The sequence below is a fragment of the Mrakia frigida genome, assembly GCF_051309035.1.
Source record: "Mrakia frigida strain ATCC 22029 unplaced genomic scaffold BDY24scaffold_8, whole genome shotgun sequence".
NCBI classification, from domain to species: domain Eukaryota; kingdom Fungi; phylum Basidiomycota; class Tremellomycetes; order Cystofilobasidiales; family Mrakiaceae; genus Mrakia; species Mrakia frigida.
This window is the reverse complement of record NW_027481273.1, coordinates 51287-70757: the sequence shown is the minus strand read 5'-3', so window position 1 is coordinate 70757 and position 19471 is coordinate 51287. Positions and strand designations below refer to the sequence as shown.

General features: G+C 55.3%; 6 protein-coding genes across 6 annotated transcripts; 3 read left to right on the top strand and 3 right to left on the bottom strand.

Moving 5' to 3' along the window:
- Positions 1-230: 230 nt before the first annotated feature.
- On the bottom strand, positions 231-1452 carry BDY24DRAFT_382353 (uncharacterized protein). Its single transcript, XM_076639498.1, has 3 exons — positions 1306-1452; positions 1040-1189; positions 231-957 (listed from the first exon to the last, which is right to left on the bottom strand). Exons 1-3 carry the CDS (start codon positions 1323-1325, stop codon positions 621-623), a joined length of 507 nt encoding a protein of 168 aa, XP_076498414.1. The 5' UTR covers positions 1326-1452; the 3' UTR covers positions 231-620.
- A 1586-nt stretch (positions 1453-3038) lies between these two features.
- NOP10 (snoRNP complex protein NOP10) lies at positions 3039-4264 on the top strand. Its single transcript, XM_076639497.1, has 5 exons — positions 3039-3143; positions 3242-3257; positions 3370-3412; positions 3674-3717; positions 3825-4264. Exons 1-5 carry the CDS (start codon positions 3106-3108, stop codon positions 3876-3878), a joined length of 195 nt encoding a protein of 64 aa, XP_076498413.1. The 5' UTR covers positions 3039-3105; the 3' UTR covers positions 3879-4264.
- Positions 4265-4331: 67 nt separating this feature from the next.
- BDY24DRAFT_382347 (uncharacterized protein) lies at positions 4332-7519 on the bottom strand. The gene is made up of 6 exons (XM_076639496.1): positions 7424-7519; positions 7003-7329; positions 6425-6924; positions 5973-6347; positions 5354-5846; positions 4332-5178 (listed from the first exon to the last, which is right to left on the bottom strand). The coding sequence occupies exons 2-6, from the start codon at positions 7283-7285 to the stop codon at positions 4544-4546; spliced, it is 2286 nt and encodes a 761-aa protein (XP_076498412.1). The 5' UTR covers positions 7286-7329; positions 7424-7519; the 3' UTR covers positions 4332-4543.
- Positions 7520-13982, top strand: SWR1 (chromatin-remodeling protein SWR1). Its single transcript, XM_076644461.1, has 10 exons — positions 7520-8499; positions 8584-8640; positions 8718-8753; positions 8857-9801; positions 9895-10195; positions 10289-11117; positions 11204-11324; positions 11423-11704; positions 11773-11872; positions 11946-13982. The coding sequence occupies exons 1-10, from the start codon at positions 7651-7653 to the stop codon at positions 13919-13921; spliced, it is 5496 nt and encodes a 1831-aa protein (XP_076498411.1). The 5' UTR covers positions 7520-7650; the 3' UTR covers positions 13922-13982.
- A 235-nt stretch (positions 13983-14217) lies between these two features.
- On the bottom strand, positions 14218-17877 carry BDY24DRAFT_382340 (alpha-amylase). Its single transcript, XM_076639495.1, has 17 exons — positions 17760-17877; positions 17516-17579; positions 17394-17407; positions 17146-17268; positions 16896-16973; positions 16622-16700; positions 16511-16537; positions 16416-16426; positions 16258-16344; positions 16074-16187; positions 15907-15984; positions 15606-15826; positions 15443-15533; positions 15270-15329; positions 14959-15180; positions 14732-14875; positions 14218-14644 (listed from the first exon to the last, which is right to left on the bottom strand). The coding sequence occupies exons 2-17, from the start codon at positions 17556-17558 to the stop codon at positions 14486-14488; spliced, it is 1551 nt and encodes a 516-aa protein (XP_076498410.1). The 5' UTR covers positions 17559-17579; positions 17760-17877; the 3' UTR covers positions 14218-14485.
- Positions 17878-17881: 4 nt separating this feature from the next.
- Positions 17882-18817, top strand: BDY24DRAFT_382333 (uncharacterized protein). Its single transcript, XM_076639494.1, has 2 exons — positions 17882-18577; positions 18661-18817. Exon 1 carries the CDS (start codon positions 18249-18251, stop codon positions 18555-18557), a length of 309 nt encoding a protein of 102 aa, XP_076498409.1. The 5' UTR covers positions 17882-18248; the 3' UTR covers positions 18558-18577; positions 18661-18817.
- Positions 18818-19471: the final 654 nt, after the last annotated feature.

The window sequence follows — 19471 nt, the reverse complement described above, 5'->3', positions numbered from 1 at the left end:
CAACTTGGCTTGATGGCGACGACGACGCGAGGAAGAGGAGGAGCGAGCATATTAGGATCCAAGCAAAAGCAACAGTAACCGGAGCGAAACCTTCTGAAGCCAGTCAGAGGGAAGCAAGAATTATAGAAGAACGAAGCGAAACGAGACGAGACGAGCGAGCAAAGCGAAAACAGAAAACAAAGAAAACGAAAACACAACACGACTTCCAACGCTTCCTCAAGCCTTCGTCCCCCTGCTAAAGAACCCCTTCACCAACGACGTCGCACCTCCCAACCCCCCCTTTCCACTCTTCGGCGTCCCTCCTCCCCCTACGACACTCTTCTTACTAGCACTCGACGATGTCCTGGGCCGGTTCCCGTTCATCGCTGGATCCGTCGTCGAATCGATGGTGTACGAAGGCGAAGGAGGAGGGATGCTCCCACCGCTGGGTTTGAACGTCGAGGAGAGGAACTCGGTCTTTCCTTCCTCCGAAGTGGGTTTGGTAGTAAGGAGGGCAGTGGGAGTGGGAGTGGTGCTGGTAGTCGGGAGGGTGAACGATTTAGGGAGAGAGGACGATAGCGTCGAAGCGAGTTTGAGAGGTTTGGGTCGTTTCTTCTCCTTCGACGATCCACCCTTCTTCTTCACATCCAGCGACGACGAAGAAGACGATCCAGAATCCGAGTCCTCGTCCATGGGGAGCCTCGGGACGTCCTTCGATCTCTTGGGCATGTCGAGAACCGAGACGAGTTTCGGAGGAGACGACGCGTCGACCGTCCAGGCGCTTTGGTCGTCCGCTGAGGCAAGGAGGTGTTGCTCTTCGTGTTCGAAAGGAGTGGCGAGACCGGAAGGGGAGTGGTAGGTGGAGGAGGAGGGGAAGTTGGCGGTGGTAGGGGAGATTCCAGTAGAGAATTCGATGGGCCAGTGGGCGAGAGGTTGACCTCCTCGACCGATTTCAGAGAGGAGCCAGGCCCATTCTTGCTGTAAAAGAGGCGAGAAAAGGAGAGGAACCGTCAGTTGAGGTTAGGGAGGGGCAAAGGGGAAGGAGGAAACGAGAACGAACCTCTTCCTCGACGTCCATCCACAAAGTCCCATCCTCCCCGATGTGCTCAACTCCCCTCCCTCCTCCGACGTTCCTCCCAGCCGAAGCGTTCCATTTCGACGACGACGCTCCAGATCTCGAGGACGACGAATGCTTCTTGGGTTTGTGGGCCTGTGAAAATCGAACGAAGCGAGAGCGAAAGTCAGCCACGAACCCAACTCGACCAGCTCCAGGCTCGACGGGTCCGGGCCCTGTCCTCCCCTTGAAAAGAACCGAAGAGAACTCACCACCTCGCCAAAGAACGCATCAATCTCCAACTTCTTCGAATAAGGCAACGGTCTCGCCTTCTCCGCTCTCTTCCTCCTCTCCTTCTCCTTCCTCGCCTGCAAGACCATCTCGTTCGAATTCAACCCTCGTCCCCAGTTCTTGTCCTCCCTCCCAGGAACCGGACTCGCCACCCCCAAGAACTGCTTCGCCTTCCTCGGCGCACTCCCAGGACTGACAGGAACCGTTCGAGCGACGACCGCCGACTTTCGAGGAGAGGAAGGAGCGTTCCCGAAGGTGTGAGGAGCGGATCCGGAGGAGTTGACGGGTCGGTCGAGAGAGTTAACGGAGGTCGGTCGAGATCTGCTGCCTGTTCGAGTTGGAGCGGAAGGGTGGTGAGAGAGAGGAGGGAAGGAGTGCGTGATGGGGGAAGGGTTGGGAGAGGTTGGAGGGGAGGGTTGAGGGAGGAAGGACGCTGGGAGGGAGGATTCGAAGGATCCGAGGGAGAGAGCGAAATCGGAGCCTACGCTCTCGGAGCGTTTGAATTTGGGTCCGGAGAAAGGTAGCGTTGGAGAGGAAGGAAAGGTCGTGGGTTCGTTGAAGATGGTTATGGTTGTTGGAGTGGAAGACGTTCGAGTCATGATCGACGAGGAGGAGGGACGACGCGGGTTGTGATGTTGGAGATGAGAGGGAGTAGGAGGGAAGATGGCCAACGGAGATCCTGGAGTTCGAGGAGGAGGGAACGAAAAGCTTCCCGAGGAGGTTGGAGTGTAGGAGGATTGTCGAGGACGAGTTACGTGAAACTTGTGCGACGAGGAGCGTCGTCGAACTTGGCCGGAAGGTCGCCTGGGGTTGGAGGGAAGGAGAGGCGAGAGAACGATGGATTTCTTGCGTCTTGATGCGAGAGGAGTAGGAGGAGGGATGTATCCTAGAGGAGTAGGTCGACCGTGCTTTGAAGCTTTGGTGAACGGGTTGTTTGAAGCGTAAGGAGGAGGGAGGACGGAAGGGGAGGGAGGATGGTCGAGGAAGGTGGAACAACCGCCGGCGGTCGTTGCAGGAAGAAGAGGAGTGCGTTTGGTAGAAGCTGGCGCTGGTGCGAGCTCAGCTGCGAATTGAAGGAGGGTGCTGGTGAAAGGGGAGGTAGGGGAAGGGCAAGGAAGAAGAACGAGGGCGTCCGATTCCTTGTTCGTCTCTTTCGAGCTCGTTGTCGAGGTTGTGATGGTTGAGGACATGGTTGAGAGGTAGTACTGGTTGGAGGGTGAGGAAATGTCTCTGACTAGTTGAGTTCTTGGAAGTTGCAAGATTCCCTTTGATCAAGACGAGTCTGGGCTTGAGGAGGTGACAAGGGCCTGCTTCTGGACGAATGTGGGTTGAGGGAGAGCAAGAAGAGAGACCAAAGATCAAAGTTCAATCGAGACAGGTTAGTAGGATGAAACAAAGGGAGAGAGTTCCAGACGGTGAAACGAGATCAAGAAACGAGGAGAAGGTTGAAGGAGAGAACAAAGGGAAGGAGGGAGCGCGAGCTCGATCGGGATCTGGGCTGAAACGGTCGTCAAGTCCTTCGAGCTCGGTGGATCTCACCCAGATTTTCTCGCAAAATCGTATATCTTCAAGCTGCCAACAGTTTTCCGCTATACTTATGACTCACTAAAACCTTCCTTTCTTCCATCCAAGAAACTTCCTCCCCCGTCGTCGAGGGCCCTCCCTCCCCTCCTCCTCGCCAGTCGAAAGTTCTTTCTCGAGCTGACCTCCAACGCCAACACCTTCTCTCCCTCCTCCCTCCCTCCCTCCCTCTTTACTCTCCTCTCCCTCTTCCGCCCGCCATGCACCTTATGTACACCGACGCCCCTGATGGAAAGAGGTACGTTCAAACTTTCCCTTCTTTTCTTCTGGTAGGACACAGAGCGTTTCTCGAAAGGTCAAAGCTGACCTTCGTCCCTTCCTTCTTCTTTCAACCAGGATCTACACCCTCAAGGTTCGCTCCCGCTTTTACAGCTGAGGCTACATCGGATAGCTCTACATAGAGAGCGTTAGGAGACGGTAGTTCTGACTTTCTGGGTGTCTGTTTTGCTTCGGGATTGAAACAGAAGGTCACCGATGCTGGACGAGTAGCCAAGTCGGCTCATCCTGGTGAGTTTTGCCGCTTTCCTTCCGATTCTGCTGTGTGCAATGATCTGGAGTGAGCTCTGGGGGTCGATGGGGTGCTGGTGGATATCTGGGAGAGCTCAGATTGAGGTCTGAGTTTTGGAGGAAGGAAGGGAAGAGAGCTCAACCTCTCCGGGCCCTCCTTCCCTTCACCTCTCCCTCGTCCCTTCTCTCCTTCTACTCAATCCCTCCCAAATGCTCTAAAACCTCCTACTGACTCCTTCCCCTTCTTCTTTCCTCCCTTAGCTCGATTCTCTCCCGACGACAAGTTCTCCCGTCACCGAGTTACCGTTCGTTCTTCTCCCTCCCTTCTCTCCCTCCTTCAGCTCGCTCTCACCTTCTTCCTCTCCTACCTACCTCTGATCTTCTTTTTCTTCCTCTTGTTACGCTCCTACAGATCAAGAAGAGATTCGGTATCCTCCTTACCCAGCTTCCCGCTCAGCCTCTGTAAAGCAGCTCGTCGCTTTAGGATGGTTTCGGATCGGTTTCGCGTCGTAGTTGTAGGAGTTCTAGATGGTCGAGGGAGGGTGCTTAGGGTTTAGGGTGGTGGAAGGATCGATTGAGGTCCTTTGTATCAGTATGTTTTCATCTCTACGATTTTTGGGGGAGCGAGAAGAGGAAGGAGCGAGGAGAGGAAGGAGGGAGAGGCTCAGCCCACGTCTTTGGAGAATCGCTCGTCCCTTTTCCTGCACGCTCGCAGTTTTGGTTCGAGAAAGTAGCCTGCGAGGCAGCTCGATCTATGAGCTCCGAATCAGCACGTTCGAACAAGCTCGTCAAAAAGAAGCAGCGTCGCAAGCAGTCGACTGAGCTCTGGGCTGAAAGAAGAGAAAACGAAACGCGAGCTCGACCTTTCCCTTCCCTTCAAACGTGCTTTCGTTCGTTTTGCTTTCGGTCTGGGGCCCTTCGCAGTGTCTGTTTGCGTACTATATCTACTCTTAGCTGTCGTCCATGTAAAAACGAAAGATAGGTACCAGAGACCTCGGAGAGCCTCTAGATCTCTTATCGAAGGAGCCCTTCGGTCGAGCGCGTCTCGAAAACCTCGCCGACGGACGTTCTTTTCGCTCCTCGCCCCCATCCTCGTCTTCCAGCTCGGGTATGAAGATCTCATCGTCCTCCTCAACCCCTGTCAGGCAGATGAGCCTTCCCAATCCCCAGATCCTCCGCCAAAGCAGCAGCACTCCCGCTCTCCTCCTCCAACCTCCTCCCTCCAAACACCTGCGTGAAATCCTTCACTCCCTCCTTCTCCCCCTTCAGCATCATCAGCGTCGCTCCCCCCCTATCCCAAACGTACGTCTCCAAAAACTTTCCAACCGTGTAGCCCATCTCCCTCATCTCCTTCATCATCTCTCCCGTCCTCGGGTCCTCACTCCTCGCCATCCTCATCACCAGCACCTCGTACGTCCTCCTCGTCGGCCCTTGACCCCACCCTGGTCCCCAGTTAGGTCGATCCTTGAGCTCCTGGAGAAGCTCGAGGGCTCGTTCGAGGAGTTGGACGGCGGTGGGAGGGAGAGGCGGGGAGGAAGCCGTTCGCAGGAGGAGTTCTTCGGGCGTTGGAGGAGGAAGAGGAGGTTGTTCGCAGAGGTAGGCGATGAGACGTTCGTATGTTTTGTTGGTGAGGGTAATTTTGTTGGATTGGAGGAGGGATTGGATCTTGAGGAAGAGAGGGTAGGTTTCGGTGGGACGGAGGAGACAGGCGTCGAGGAGGTGGTGGTAGGATTCGAGATCGGGGGTGATGTCGAGGGTGGCGAGTTCTGGAGATGGGAAAGAGGATCGAAAGGGAAAGGGCGGGAGGGAAGGAGGAGACAAAGAAGGAAGTACGAAGCGAAGAAAAGGAGGCGAAGACGCGAGTAAGCGATCTCGTTTCGTTTCCTTCTTCTTCGACGCGGCAGCAAGATCAAAACGCATCGAAGGGAGTCAAAAACTCACCATTGAACGTCTCCGCCGTCCTAACGAAATCCGCACAACTCAAGCAAGCCAGCAGGATCACATTCCCAGCCGCCACGTCCGCCACTCCTCTCTTCTCCTTACTCTCCACCAACGTAAACCAAGCCCTATCCACCCTCGTCACCGCCTCTTCCACCTCCCTGGCCGATTCGGGAGCTCTATCTAGCCCCAGAATCAAACTCAACAACGGCGTCGCCGTGTTCGCGTTCGGAGGGACTCCATCCTGCCTCATGAGAGCCAAAGTCCAAAACGCGTTCTCGAGTTCGTCCGTCTTGACCCAGGCTTGGAGGACGGAAGCGTAGTGGTGCTCGGCCATGGGGATTCCTTTGGATTGAAGGAGTGTGAAGAGTTGGATGGCGATTTCGGGAAGACCTGCTTTTCCGAAGAGGAGGAGACAGTCTTGAATGAGACCGACGTCGGGGGAGAGGCGACCAGAGTTGACGGAGAGCTCCCAGGCTGCTAGGAGGGAGGAGGTCTGTCGAGGGAGGAGCGAGAGGGAAGGACGAAGAAGGATCGGTTGTGAGTTTCGAGGAGTAGAGAGCGAGAGCGAGATGGGACGGGACGGAAAGAAGCGGGACGAAGAAAGGAAAACACGACTCACCTTTCCCTTCCTCACGATCGCTCGCATCAAGTTTCCCCACGTCTCTGGAGAGAGCAAAGCACTCGGTGCCTTCATGTTCTCCTCGTAGTCTGCTGCCATGTCCACTGCTGCGTTGCTCCAACCGACGGCGACGAGTCGAAGGATGATCTGACTGACGGCTTCCTTCGAAGGGAAGATTCCTTCGGCTCTCGCGTCGGCGTAGATGGAAAGGATTCGATCGACGTCTGCGAGAGCGTCCGTTGGGGAGGAGGAGTGTCGAGGGATGGAGAGGTAAGGGAGGAGAGCGAGTTCGAGGGAGTGGGAGGTAGGGTTCGTTGAGGGTTCCGAGAGGAGAGGAGAGACGCGACTTGTGAGCGATGGGTGGATGTGGGACATCTGGGAGAAACGATGACGTTTGAGGTGAGTTCAGAGACGAGAGGTACGGATTGCGATGTGACGATCGAGCTACTGACTTTCATCAAAGCATCCAACCCGTCCCTAGGGACCTTGATCCCTCTCGCCTCCGCATCGAGATAGAACCCCCAACCGATCTCAAACTCTGCACTCCCAAACCAAGCTCCTCTCACTTGCTTCCCCATCCCCGTTGGATCCTGACCTTGCCAAAGCAACTTCCTCCGCCTCTCCAACCAGGTCATCTCTCGAATGTACTTCCGTTCGAGCTTGATCTCCTCGGAAGCCATCCGACCTTCCTCCTCTTGCTCCTCGTCGACTCCTCCTGGGAAGGTTCGTTCGATGGATCGATTGGATTGGGCGAGGAGACAGATCTGGATGAGGAGGGAGTAGGTTAAGGGCGTGGGAGGGATGTTGGACTGGACCATTTCGCGACAGATGAGCAGGGCTGAAGTGAGAGGGGAGAGGGGAGGAGGAGCGTCGTTGGAGTTGGAGTCGAGAGGAGGAAGCGAGTCGGTGGAAGGTGGAGAGAGGATGATCTGGGCGAGTCGGTTGTTGTATTCTAGAAGAACAAGGTGTAGTATATATACTTGGGTCAGTCTCAAGTACAAAATAAAAGACACGAACAGTCGAAGCTCACTTTCGATTTGGTCAGGAGTTGCGAGTCGTTCAGCGTCCGACCTCAGGTCCAAGGGAGCTGGTGGTTGCTTCCGACTCGGTCGAGGAGCTCGAAACGTCTTCTGAGCAATTGGTGGTGGTGGTATAGGACGAGAGGCCAGCGAGGGAGGAGGAGGAGTCGAGGTCGAGGAGGAGGAGGAGGACGAGGAAGCCTTTGAAGATGGAGATCGAACGGCTGAAGTTGAAGCGAAACGAGCCAGCTTCAGAGTGGAAGAGGCAGTCCTTCCCACGCGACGAGAAGCCATGTTCGGAGAGGGAGGAGTGGGAGGAAGAGGTCGAAAGAAAAGGTCTGAAAGGAAGGAGCGAATCGAGGTCAGCTCGTCTCTCCTTCCTTCCCTCCCCTTCTTCCTCCTTTCAGCCAGCGAAAAAGAAGGGATACTCACTTTTAACTCTACTCCAGCTTCGTCGATGTATAGGTGACCTGTTCCGAAGATCGAGATACGCTGTTTTTTGAGGGAGATGGAAGGTTGGAGTCGTGAGCTCGAAAGAGGAGGAGGAGAGGAAAAGACGGTAGCACGGTCGAGTGGCCTCCAACTTTCACCATCCCTCCTTCCCTTCCCTTTCCGTTCTCGTGAAATATTCCACTCGTCGTTGTTCCCTTGATCTAGCCATGGACGGCGAGTCCAACATCTCGAAAACGGAATCAAATTTGGACCCCTCGTTCCCTCCTCAGGACGATCCTTCTTCCTCCTCCTCCTCTTCAACTCCCTTCTCCGCTCCTCCTCCTCGCCCTTTGGACCCTTCCTCCTCAGCAACCACAGACGTATCGATGGAGGACGTTCTTCAAGGAGAAGCTGAGCTCGATGTCGGATCCGTAGATGGGTTGAGGCAGACGGTGTCGGGGGAGGAAAGAGTCAGGACCGAGCTCACGAAGGAAAACGAGGACACGTCCACCTCAAACTCTCAAAATCCACTCTTTAACCATCAACCCTCGACCTCAGAGCAGACCAATTCTCTCTCAGAGCGTCCTACTCTACCCTTCAACCCTTTCACCGTCGAAAAAACCCAAGAAATGGACGTCGAGGCCGTCGAAGGATCATCTTCCAGCAACCATCTTCCTCCTCCTCCTCCTCCTCCCGCCGGTCTTTCTTCTTTCCCTTCGCCGTCAGCTTCCTTCCCACCTTCCCACCCATCTTCCAACACTCCAGGAGCCACCTTCAACCCGCAACTCCCTTTCAACGCTTCCTCCTTTACTCTTCCCGAGCCTGAGCAGCCGGTAGCTTCGACGAGCTCTCTCCCTCCTCCCACCACCGCCTTCTCTCGTCCATCTCGAACGGCCACCTCCGTCTCAGCAGCAGCTGCCTCCCATCGTAGAGCAGCAAGAGGAGTCTCGAAGCCCGAGCCGGAACCAGAGCCAGAACCTCCATCGGAAGTCACCTTGACCCTCGCTCAGAAGAGGAAGCTCGTCTCGAGGAAGCAGGAGGAGATTACGAGGGTCATGTCGAGACATGATGATCTGGTGAGTTCCCAGACAGATTTTCGGCTTTCTTGAACAACGAGTCGAGCGCTTAGCTCACACACGTTTTACCCTCCTTCTTATCAGGTCCGTCAAGCTTTCCATATGGAGAAATTCGTCGACATGGTCAGCTTCGACCCGGTGGTGAGCTCGCTTTCCCTTTCGCTTTCCTCTTCACCTCCCTCGAGCTCAAGCTGAACCACTTTTCTTTGACCTCCCAGATCGCCAAACAGGACTTCTCTGCCGTCTTCCTTCAGGTTCGTCCTCTCTCATCACCTTCGTTCCTTTCCTCCGACATCGACTCGAGCTGACCCATCTCCTTTCCTTCCTCCCTCGACGCGTCTCTCCCTCTTCTCTCAGTGGTCAGAACCCTACAACCTCCTCGCCAACCTCGCCGCCGCTTCAGGAGCTTCCGGTAACGAATCTCCAGGAGGATCCTCCAAACCTATCCGAACCACCCGTCGTCAAATCACCGAACGAAAGGAGTTCCTCGCCGTCGACCCTTCTCCTCTCAACAAAGGCAAAGGCAAAGCTCGAGCCACCTACGGCAGCTCCTTCCCCTTCGACGACTTAGACGATCTTCCTTCTCCATCCAGCAAGTCTTCCTCCAGCAGGAAAGGAGGAAGGAAGTCTCACCTCGGATCCTACCCTCCCGGCAGCGACGCCATGCTCCCTCCTCCCTTCCCCAAATCGTCCTACAAAAAACGACCCACCTCCTCCCTCGCCTACGACACAGACGACGACGGTCCTCCCACTCCACCTCCGAAGAAGTTGAAGTACCTCGCGTTCGACCCTCCTTCGTACACCCACATCGACCACATCCCTTCCAAACCGCACCACGACTTCTCCCTCACTCGATACCTCTCCTCCATCACCTTCCTCACCGCCGACGACCTCCCCATCGTCACCACCCATCCTCAAGGAACGCCTTCCTTCCTCGAGAAGCAAGCTCGCAAGGAAGCCATCTTGCAGAACAAAATTGCGTCCCTCCAAGCGCTCGGGAGGTTAGGATCCGTCGCCAACACGATGGGAGGTGCGAGACGAGCTCCTCCTGGGGAGAGGAAGACGGAGATGTCGAGGCACGAGGCGATGCTGGAACATCTGCCGTTTGTACAGAGGGGAGTCCTTGGGGAGGGGAAGGCAAAGGTGGCTGGAGCGAAGAAGGTTGGGAAGTTGATTGTTGGGTACTGGGAGAGGGAGGGCGGGAGGGAGGAGAGGGAGAGGAAGGATGAGGAGAGGGCTAGGAAGGTTGGAGCGAGGGCGTTGGGGAAGATGATTCGAGGGAAGTGGAGGCTGGCTGTCAACGTGAGTTCTGTCTCCATCGAGCTTCTTCGCACCGTCGCGTCTCCTGACAAAGACGAAGAGCTGAACTCGATTCCCGTTTTCTGTTTTTGACAGGCTGTTCGGGCTAAGCTGAAGGAGGAGGAGCAGAGGGAGAGGGAGAGGTTGGGGAAGGAGCATCTCGATGCGATGTTGGAGAGGAGTGGTGGGTTGTTGGATCGTCGGAGGGAGGATCTCGTTGGAGTTGGGTTGGAGAGAGAGGGAGAGGACAAGGGTGATTCGGTCGATGGGAGGAGCGCGGATAGTGGAAGCAGGAGCGGGAGTGCTAGTGGTAGTGATCAGGAGGAGGAGGAGGAGGAAGGGAGCGAAGAGGAGAAGGAGGCTGGGTCGAGTGATGAGGAAGCGGACGAGGAAGATGGTGAGTTTCCCTTTCTTTCCTCGACGCGACTGAGAGTCGGAGTTCGAGCTGGCCGACCACTGATATCTGTTTTCTGCTGTTCAGAACCTCAAGTCAACGGCCACTCTCGATCTCGAACCTCCTCCTCTCCCTTCGTCGCCAACCCCTCGGAAGCAGCCCGGTCCCCTTCAGCTCCTCTCGACCTCGAAGAAGCCAAGGAGATCGACGTCGAGTTCAACCCAACGAGCGTCGAAGTCACCGCCGAGGAGGATGAACTTCTTGAGCTCGAGATGGAGGCAGCAGAGGACGAGGAGCCAGAGGACGACAGCGAGGACGAAGGACTGCTCAACGACGCCGACCTACCCATCGAGGAGCTCATGGCGAGGTACGGATACGGAGCTCCTGGAGACGGGGGAGCGGTCGATAGTGATGACGAGTCGGAAGAGGAGGACGACGAAGGCGAGGACGAGGAGGGAGATGAAGCAGAGGAGGAGGAGGAGGAGGACGAAGACGACGTGATCGTTCTAGCCGACGCCGAAGAGGAGGACGAGACGGTACCAGCAACTCCTCCAGCAGTCGAAGCATTCTCTCCCGAACCCGCTTCCATCCAAGAACTCGAACCAACCGCCGAAGACGTCGAGGAGCAACCCAGATCGGATCAGATGGACGTCGACGACGAACAGGCTTCTTCGAGGAACAGCGACTCGAGCGAGGAGGACTCTGACTCGGACGAGGACGAGGACGGTATGGAAGTCACCCGTTCGAACGCTTTGGTCGACGACGAGGACGATCCAGATCACCCAGAAGGAGCTCCTCCCAAGATCCGAACTCCCTTCCTCTTCCGAGGGAATCTTCGTCCGTATCAGCAGGCTGGTCTCGAGTGGCTGGCTAGTCTCTACAACAACGAAACGAACGGTATCCTCGCCGACGAGATGGGTCTAGGGTGAGTTTTGTCTCGATTCTTCCCTTGTCGATGCCACGAGGACGACTGCTAACTCGGCCACTTTTGTTCTCGTTCATCGTTCATAGGAAAACGATCCAGACGATCTCGCTTCTCTCGTACCTCGCTTGCGAGAAGGGAATGTGGGGACCGCATCTCATCGTCGTTCCTACTTCGGTCATCCTCAATTGGGAGATGGAGTTCAAGAAGGTGAGACAGCTCATCCTAGTCTCGACGCGTCGGTCTCTTTCCTTTCCTTCGAGACTTCGAGAACTGACGCTGTCCCCCTCTTTCTTCTCTTCCTTCAGTTCTTCCCCGGTTTCAAAGTCATGACCTACTATGGAAATCAACGAGATCGAAAGGAGAAGCGTCGAGGATGGAACACCGAAAACGCTTTCAACGTCTGCATCACCTCGTACCAACTCGTCCTCGCCGATCAGCACATCTTCAGGAGGAAACCATGGCACTACCTCATCCTCGACGAGGCCCACAACGTCAAGAACTTCAGGTCTCAGAGGTGGCAGACGCTGCTTGGATTCAACGCTCAGAGGAGATTGCTGTTGACGGGAACGCCGCTGCAGAACAACCTCGTGAGTTTCTCTCGTTCCCTTTCGATCCTTCGTTCGAGCTGACCTTCTTGTTCGTTCCCGACTCTCAGATGGAGCTTTGGTCGCTTCTCTACTTCCTGATGCCGGCTGGAATGCAGGCTGAGGGAACGGGTTTTGCGAATCACAAGGAGTTCTCGGAGTGGTTCTCGAGTGAGTTCTCGTGCTGCTTGAACACTTCGAGTCTCAACCTTGGCTGACCCCTCTTTATCGCCTCTTCCTGTAGATCCCATGGACAAGGCTATCGAGAGCGGAGGACAGATGAGCGACGAAGCCAAGGCGACCATCACTCGACTTCACACCCTCCTTCGACCCTACCTCCTTCGACGACTCAAGGCCGACGTCGAGAAGCAGCTCCCCGGAAAATTCGAGCACGTCGTCTACTGTCGACTCGCCAAACGTCAACGGTTCCTCTACGACGAGTTCATGTCGAGATCTCAAACTCGGGAAACCCTCACGTCCGGAAACTTCCTCTCCATCGCCAACTGCCTCATGCAGCTCAGGAAGGTCTGCAACCATCCCGATCTCTTCGAGGTTCGACCCATCGTCACGTCTTTCGCCATGCCCAAGTCGGTCGCGGCGGAATTCGAGATCAAGGAGCTCTTCGTTCGACGGAAGCTCCTCGCCGAGGACGATTCGGAGAAGCTCGACCTCGACGTCCTCAACCTCACCTTCACCAACCACGAGACGACCTCAAAGCACGCCTCTCGAGCTAGGAATCGACTCGATGGATCCCACCTCCTCCCTCTGGTCTCGGAAATCACCAGTCGTTCAGCTCGAGACCCACCGTCGGACACGACGACGATCGCAGGATGGAAACGGTTCCGAGAGCATCAGCTTTACGTCGAGAAGGTCGAGAGGTGGAAGCACATCGCCTACCTCAACCAGCTCCGATGCCAGCAGACCCCCGTCTACGGAGATCACCTCATCTCGCTCGTCAGCGAACTCGGCCAGCAGCCTCACCTCGTCCCTCTCGACATCGCCGAACAGGATCGTCGAGGATACTTCGACAGGGTCGACGGAATCAACGCTCTCGTCAAGTCCAACGTCCAACGAGCCGAGGAAACCTCCGAGCTCATCACCAAATTTGCCGTCATCCCTCCCAACGCCGTCGCAGGAGACCTCGTTCGACACGCCCTCCCAACTCTCAACCCTTCCCATCCCGCCCTCTCGGATCCCTCCTTCGACTCCCTCCACCACTCGGCCGTCGCCCACCAGATCGCCTTCCCCGATGCTTCCCTCCTCCAGTACGATTGCGGGAAGCTCCAGAAGCTCTTCGACCTTCTTCGAGAACGGAAAGCAGGAGGCCATCGAGTTCTCATCTTCACCCAAATGACCAAGGTCCTCGACATCCTCGAAATCTTCCTCAACCACCACGGTCACCGCTACCTCCGACTCGACGGATCCACCAAGATCGAGGATCGCCAGATCATCACCGAGAGGTTCAACACGGACGACAGGATCTTCTGCTTCATCGCCTCGAGTCGTTCAGGAGGAGTGGGAATCAACCTCACCGGAGCCGATACCGTCCTCTTCTTCGATTCGGATTGGAACCCAGCTCTCGACAAGCAGTGCCAGGATCGAGCTCATCGAATCGGACAGACGAGAGAGGTTCACATCTATCGATTCGTTTCGGAACACACCATCGAGGAGAACATGCTCAAGAAGGCGAATCAGAAGAGGATGCTCGACAACGTCGTTATCCAGGAGGGAGAGTTCACGACGGACTACTTCGGGAAGATGGACTGGAGGGACATGCTCGGAGACGATCTCCTCGGAACCGTCGAACGAGGATCCCAGTCGGCCAACGCCGCTCTTGCGAGTGCTGGACCTCAGTCGGCGAGACAGATGGAGAGGGACATGGCTCTCGCCGAGGACGAGGACGATCGAGTTGCAGGAGAGGCAGCGATGGAGGAACTCGAGGTCGATAGGGACGACTTCATCGAGGTCGCAGCAGCTCCCCCCGCCGTCGTCGAAGCAGTTGAACCCGTCGTCGTGGAACCTTCGGCAGCCGTCGGAGGAGGAGAGGGAGGAGACGTCGAGATGGGAGCTCCTGAGGGAGAGGAGATCGAGGCAGGAGCGGGAGGAGATGCTGCGGTGGAGGTTGAGCAGCAGCCGGAGGAGGAAGAGGAGGAGGAGATCGGAGCGGTCGACGACTACATGGTCAAGTGGGTCGAGACGGACTGGGAGTACTTCGGTTGAGGAGAGGAGGGAGGAGGGGAGGGAGGGAGGGAGGTTGTTTCGTTTTTCATCTTGTCCGTACCTTAGCATTTGTTTCTTCGTCTTTCAGCATCTTCTTATATTCACTCTCGACTGAACAGAGCCCTCCCTCGTCATAAGTGAGTCGAAGAGGAGCGGAAGAACGAGACTCAGCACGACGCGGCGACTCTTGCTCTTCGCCGTTTTGTTCTCTCACCTCGTCCTCACCGTTTCAGAAGACCAACCTCTCAGAAACGTATACTGGCCCGTCCACTTCTCGACTGTATTCACTTTCAAGATTCTTCCGACAGCACATGCATTCTAAAAACCAAGTCGAACTCTCTACCCAATTCCCTCTTCCTTCGCTCGAAAAGCGTGGAAAAGACGGACAGTTCTAATCTAACGAAGAACAGGGCAATAACCAAATTGAGGATGGGGCGGCAAGTGTGAGAAGCAGGAGGCGAGAAGAGAAAAACAGAATCGAGAAACCCGAGTGAGAAAGAAAAGAAAGAAATCGTAAAAGTCGTGAGGGGTCGCGTCGCTTCGCCTCTCGTCCTGCGTCCTCGTCTACTCCTTGGTGAAGGTGTCTCGGAACTTGGCTCCAACCTTGACCCAGATGGAAACCGACATTCCGTTGCAGCCGAAGTCGGCCCACCCATCCTCGCCAATGGTGACCTCTCCCTGCTTCCAGCCTAAGATGTCGGTGTAGACCTCTCCGGCGTGGTCCTGTTTCGGTTGAAGAGAAGAAAAGAAAAGAAGGTCAGTCAGCTCGAACTGAGGAAGGGAGGTGAGACCGACGAGGAGAAGACCCACAGTTCCGAACTCCATTCGCTTGGTTCCCTCATCTCCGTTGGACATCACCACAGCGCAACCATCGTGCTCGTCGTCTCCCATTCGGATCCATCCGATAGTGTTGGCATGGTCGTTGTAGTCCCTGAGCTCTCCGTAGGCGTACCACTGCGATAACAGAAGAAGAGAGAGGGTGTGAAGAGTCAGTCATGGACTCGAACGACGAAGGAAATCAACGAGACTTGACGAACCTTCCTGGCTCGAATGAAGTCATCGAGCTGCGACATGGGAGGCTGAGGGTTCTCTCCTCCGCATCCGTAGAGATCTCCGTAGAAGACGCAAGGGTATCCGTCGACTCGAAGCAAGATGAGAGCGTAGGCGAGAGGCTTGAACTGAGGGTTGACCCAAGACTCGAGGGACTGTCCGACCTGGGTGTCGTGATTGTCGACGAGGGTCACCGCGTCGATCGGGTTCTGCGAAGGGAAGACGAAGGAGAGACGCGACAAGGGCGTCAGCTTCGTTTCGTCTTTGAAGGAACGACGGAGAAGATCTCGAGACTCACGGACTGAACGACGGTTCCGTCGAAGATCTTCCTCATGTCGAATCCGTTTCCGGCCTCACCCTAGGTTTGAGAAGGAAAGAAGAAGAAAGGGATATGGCCAGAAGGGAAAGGAAGGTGATCAGAAGGGACGACGCGATTAAAGGGGGACGGTCGCTCGAAAGCTCGATACTCACAGCTTCCTTGAAGTTGTAGTGAAGGGGAGTATCGAAGACCGAGAACTGGGTTCCGAGAGATCCAGTGTAGGATTTCAAACTCTCCAGGGAGCTTGAAGGACGCAAGCAATCGAGTCAGCGAAAGTGGACGGGAGGAGAGAACGAGAGCGAAACGTAGGCTCACTCCTTCCAAAACTCTCCGACGCAGAAGAGCTTGTCGTTTCCAATCTCCTTTCGGACGTGCTGGCAGAACTGAGAGATGAATCCTCGGTCGATGTGCTTGATGGCGTCGAATCGGAATCCCTCAGCACCGGTCTCCTTGAGGACCCAGACTCCCCAGTTGTTCAGGTCAGCCTCGACCTCGGGGTGGTCGTGATCGATATCGGCGAACATGAGGTAGTCGTACTGTGAGAAAACGGGGGAGAGGAGCGAACTCGTAAGCGAGGAGAAGAGGGAAGCAGCAAGAAAGAGAAGTGTTTTCTCACGTTTCCGTTCTCTCCGTCAACAGCTTTGGCCCAAGTCTTTCCATCTCCATGGATCTTGAAAATCGAGGTTTTCTCGGTCTGACGAGAAGGGAGATAGAGAGGAAGTTAGCAACGACGTGCGACTTCGCATACGAAGGTAACATATAGGAAGGAAGGTGCGAACGAACCTTAGCATCGTAGTCGACTCCGGTGAAGCAGTTGAAGTTCCACTTGAAGCTCGAGTACTTGTCTCCTCGTCCGGGGAAGGTGAATCCAGTCCATCCGTCAATGTCGTACATTCCCTGAGAAGAAAAAAACAAACGAGACGTCAGCGACGAAAGGCAGAAGAGAAGCAGGGGAGGAGGAACGAACGGAGATCTCCTTGTTTCGGTCGTCGTTGTCGACCTCGGTGGCGGCGAAGGTCTCGGTGGTGTCAGCTCCAGCCTTGTGGTTGAGGACCTGAAGATCACACAGGAAAGGAGAGGGAAGGTCAGTCGAAATTAGGAAGAGACGAGGGGAGAAGAACGAACAGCGTCGATGTCTGTATTCGAACGAAGAGCGAGAAACGGAACTCGTGTCAGCTTCAGCTCTGTATTAAAGCACTTCAGTCGACTCTCATACTCACAAGAGATAACTCCGTTGGCCTTCGCAGCTGCAGAAAAAGGCGAAAGATCGAGATCATCGTCAGCAAGCAGCTCTTCGAGAACGAAAGACGACGCGTTTTCGGAAGACTCACTCTTGATAGCGGACACCAGCTCGTCCTTGGTTCCCCAGTGGGTCCTGACTCCACCCTTCTGGTCGAACTCTCCGAGATCCTACAGAGAAGGGAAGCAAAGAAAAAAGGAAGTGAGCTCGAGCTCTTCCCTCCCTTTTCTCTCCCCGCGAACGTGGTGGACCCGCGTCGCTCGTCGTCGAGAGCCCCCGGCCCTCTCTTCTCAGATTCTACGGGAGACTTCGTCGAGTCTGATCTCTACTCTTCCTCCCTCTCTCGTAGCTGAACCGGAACTCACGTAGATATCGTAGACGTCGTATCCCGTTCCATCGATGGAGGAGCCTTTGGTGGGAGGAGGAAGCCAAGCGGCGGTGATCTGAGGGCAGGAAGGGGAGAGAGAGGAGAAGAGAGTCAGCTCGAAAGGTTGTCTATGAAAGTCTGCAAAAAAAAATGGAAACCCTGAACGTGTAGAGGGTACACGAGAGCGAAAGGCGGAGAAGAAGAGAGAGAGAGAGAGAGAGAGAGGGAAGGAAAGAAACTGAGCTCACCCCCATCTCTCCCAACCGCTTGGACTCGGACTCAAACTTCTTCCAGTGGACACCTTTACCCTCGGCGTACCACTCGAAGTACTGGATCATGGTGAAGTTGGGAGGGCTAGAGGTGATCTCTTTCTGTGAGAGTGGAGAAGAGAGAAAGAAAGGAAGGGAGGTCAGAGTGACGTTTCGACTTGAACACTTCTGAGCTCGCTCGTTAAGCATCCCTCGAACGGGACGATCGAAGTGAAATCTAAACGTACGTGAGCAGCAGCCTCTGAAAGGTTCCAAAGAGTGAAAGAACGAGGTCAGCGAGTGGAGAAGGAAGGAAACACGAGCGAGAGCTACAAGGAAGAGGGACGGGAGGAGGAAGGCATGAACGGACCAGCAGAGACAGCTGCGACCTCGTCTTTGGGATCCGAGGGCATCTTGTTCTTGAGTTGAAGAGACTGGAGGTAGGAGGAGAGGATATCGAGAAGGTTGGCGAGAAGAGGGAAGTGAAAAGAGGAGGAAGACATGGCTGGGCGTGAGCTGGTCGTTCAAAGAGAGCGATGGGATGGATCCCTCCGCGATAAGGAGAGGGGCGAAAGTCTGGGAGGGAGTGACGAGTTGAATGACGAGCTACTTACAGGGGTAGCGTGTGGTTGAAGATGGGAAGGGTTCAAGGTAGGGAGAGAAGGAAGTGGTTAGGGAATGGAAGGAGAGAAACGAGATCAGCCCAAAACATGTTTGGTTTCGGATCGCCGCCCCCCCTCGATTGCCTGGCCCCTTGCCCTTGCCGACTCGTCATTATGGATTTTTTTTTGGTTCCGTGAGGAGGGTTGGGCTCTCAGGAAGGCGAAGGACGAGTTTTGAATGCGAAGGTCATGAGATTGATTGATGCGAAGTGCTACAAGAAATGGGCTACAGAAAAGATGCGACGCGACTAGAAGAAGAGAAGAACATCTCCCTCTTTATGCCTTGCCCTTTCGCTCGAGCTCAGCCTGCTCCTCCAGGAAAATCTGCTCGTCAATCTTGGCTCCCCTCGAAGGCTCGTTTCCGTGGGCCTTAGCAGCGGCAGTACTGTGGTTTGAAAGGAAGGAGGGAGGAAGTCAGCTTCTCGAAGAACGAAAAGGGAGATGGGAGGGCTGAAAGACTCACGGCAAGGGAGCGGGCTCAGCCTCCTTCCTCTTCTCCTCAGCCTCAGCGGCCTCAGCAGCAGCGAGGACGTTCTTGGTGGATCGCTGGTCGGTCTGAGGTGGGCGAAAGAAAAGGAACGAGTCAGCGAAGGGAGCGAAGAGGACAACGCACGAAAGGAACGAAGCTCACCTTGTCCTTCAAGTCGTGGGCGTGGTCGTTTCCCTCCTCGAATCGGGGAGCCTGGTGCTCAGTGGCTCCAGCCTGGGCGTGCTGGTCAACCTCGGCGTATCCCTCTCCGTGGGAAGTAGTAGCGGCGGCAGGGTTCGACCTGAAGGAGGAGGCAGGAGGAAGATGAAAGTCAGCGATGAGAGCTCACACCGATCGCTCGAAAAGGAAGCTAGGAGTACGAACATAGTAAAAAAAGTGGTTGGGTAGGGTGGGGGGTGGAAGTGGGTTGAGTTGGTTTGAAAGATGTGGTTGGAGGAAAGGGAAGATGGAAGGAAAAAGTCCTCTTTTAAAAGGGTTTGGTCGAGAAACCGTCGTCATCGCGTTCCCTTCTTTCGATCCGCTCTCATTTGTCTCGTTTTTTTTTCCTGGCTGGGGAAAGTAGTGACGAGGTCGCAGAGAGATTGGAGATATTCGGAAGCTACTAGAAGGTCCGAGCTGGAGCCGTCAGCCGAAAACAGCGACCATCGAGATGGGCCGAGATTGGGGACGCGTCGCTGAGAGATCTCGAAGGAGAGGAGAGAAGAGCCAGTAGGCTGAGCTTGACCAGTAGATAAGTAGTTCGTTCCGGAAGTTTACACTGCGAAGCGATGTATATACTTCGCAAGAACCGAGCGAGAAAAGTACGATCTTGCTCGACGTCGAGGTTGAGTGAAGAGCGAGATCCGGTCGACCGGCAGGCTGAAGAACATGTAGACTAGACGTTCAACAATCTTAAAAAGCCTGGTGGGGTCATAGATCTCGAATTGGTCGACTTTCTCAGCGAAAAAGCGGGAGAACGGGCTGAGCGCTTGAGCTGCTCGAACCTCACGCGTCCAAAGCTGGTCAACTTTGAGCGTTCCTACAAGACGCTATCCGTCAAACTTGGCGGGCTCGTTACACAAGGAAACCTTGTACTTATCGAAAGATACCCTGCAGCAAAGATTCCGGCGGTTGGTCGGAATACGGCGAGCTGAGCAGGCGAACGTGTTATAGAAGGAGAGCGAGCGACCCTCTC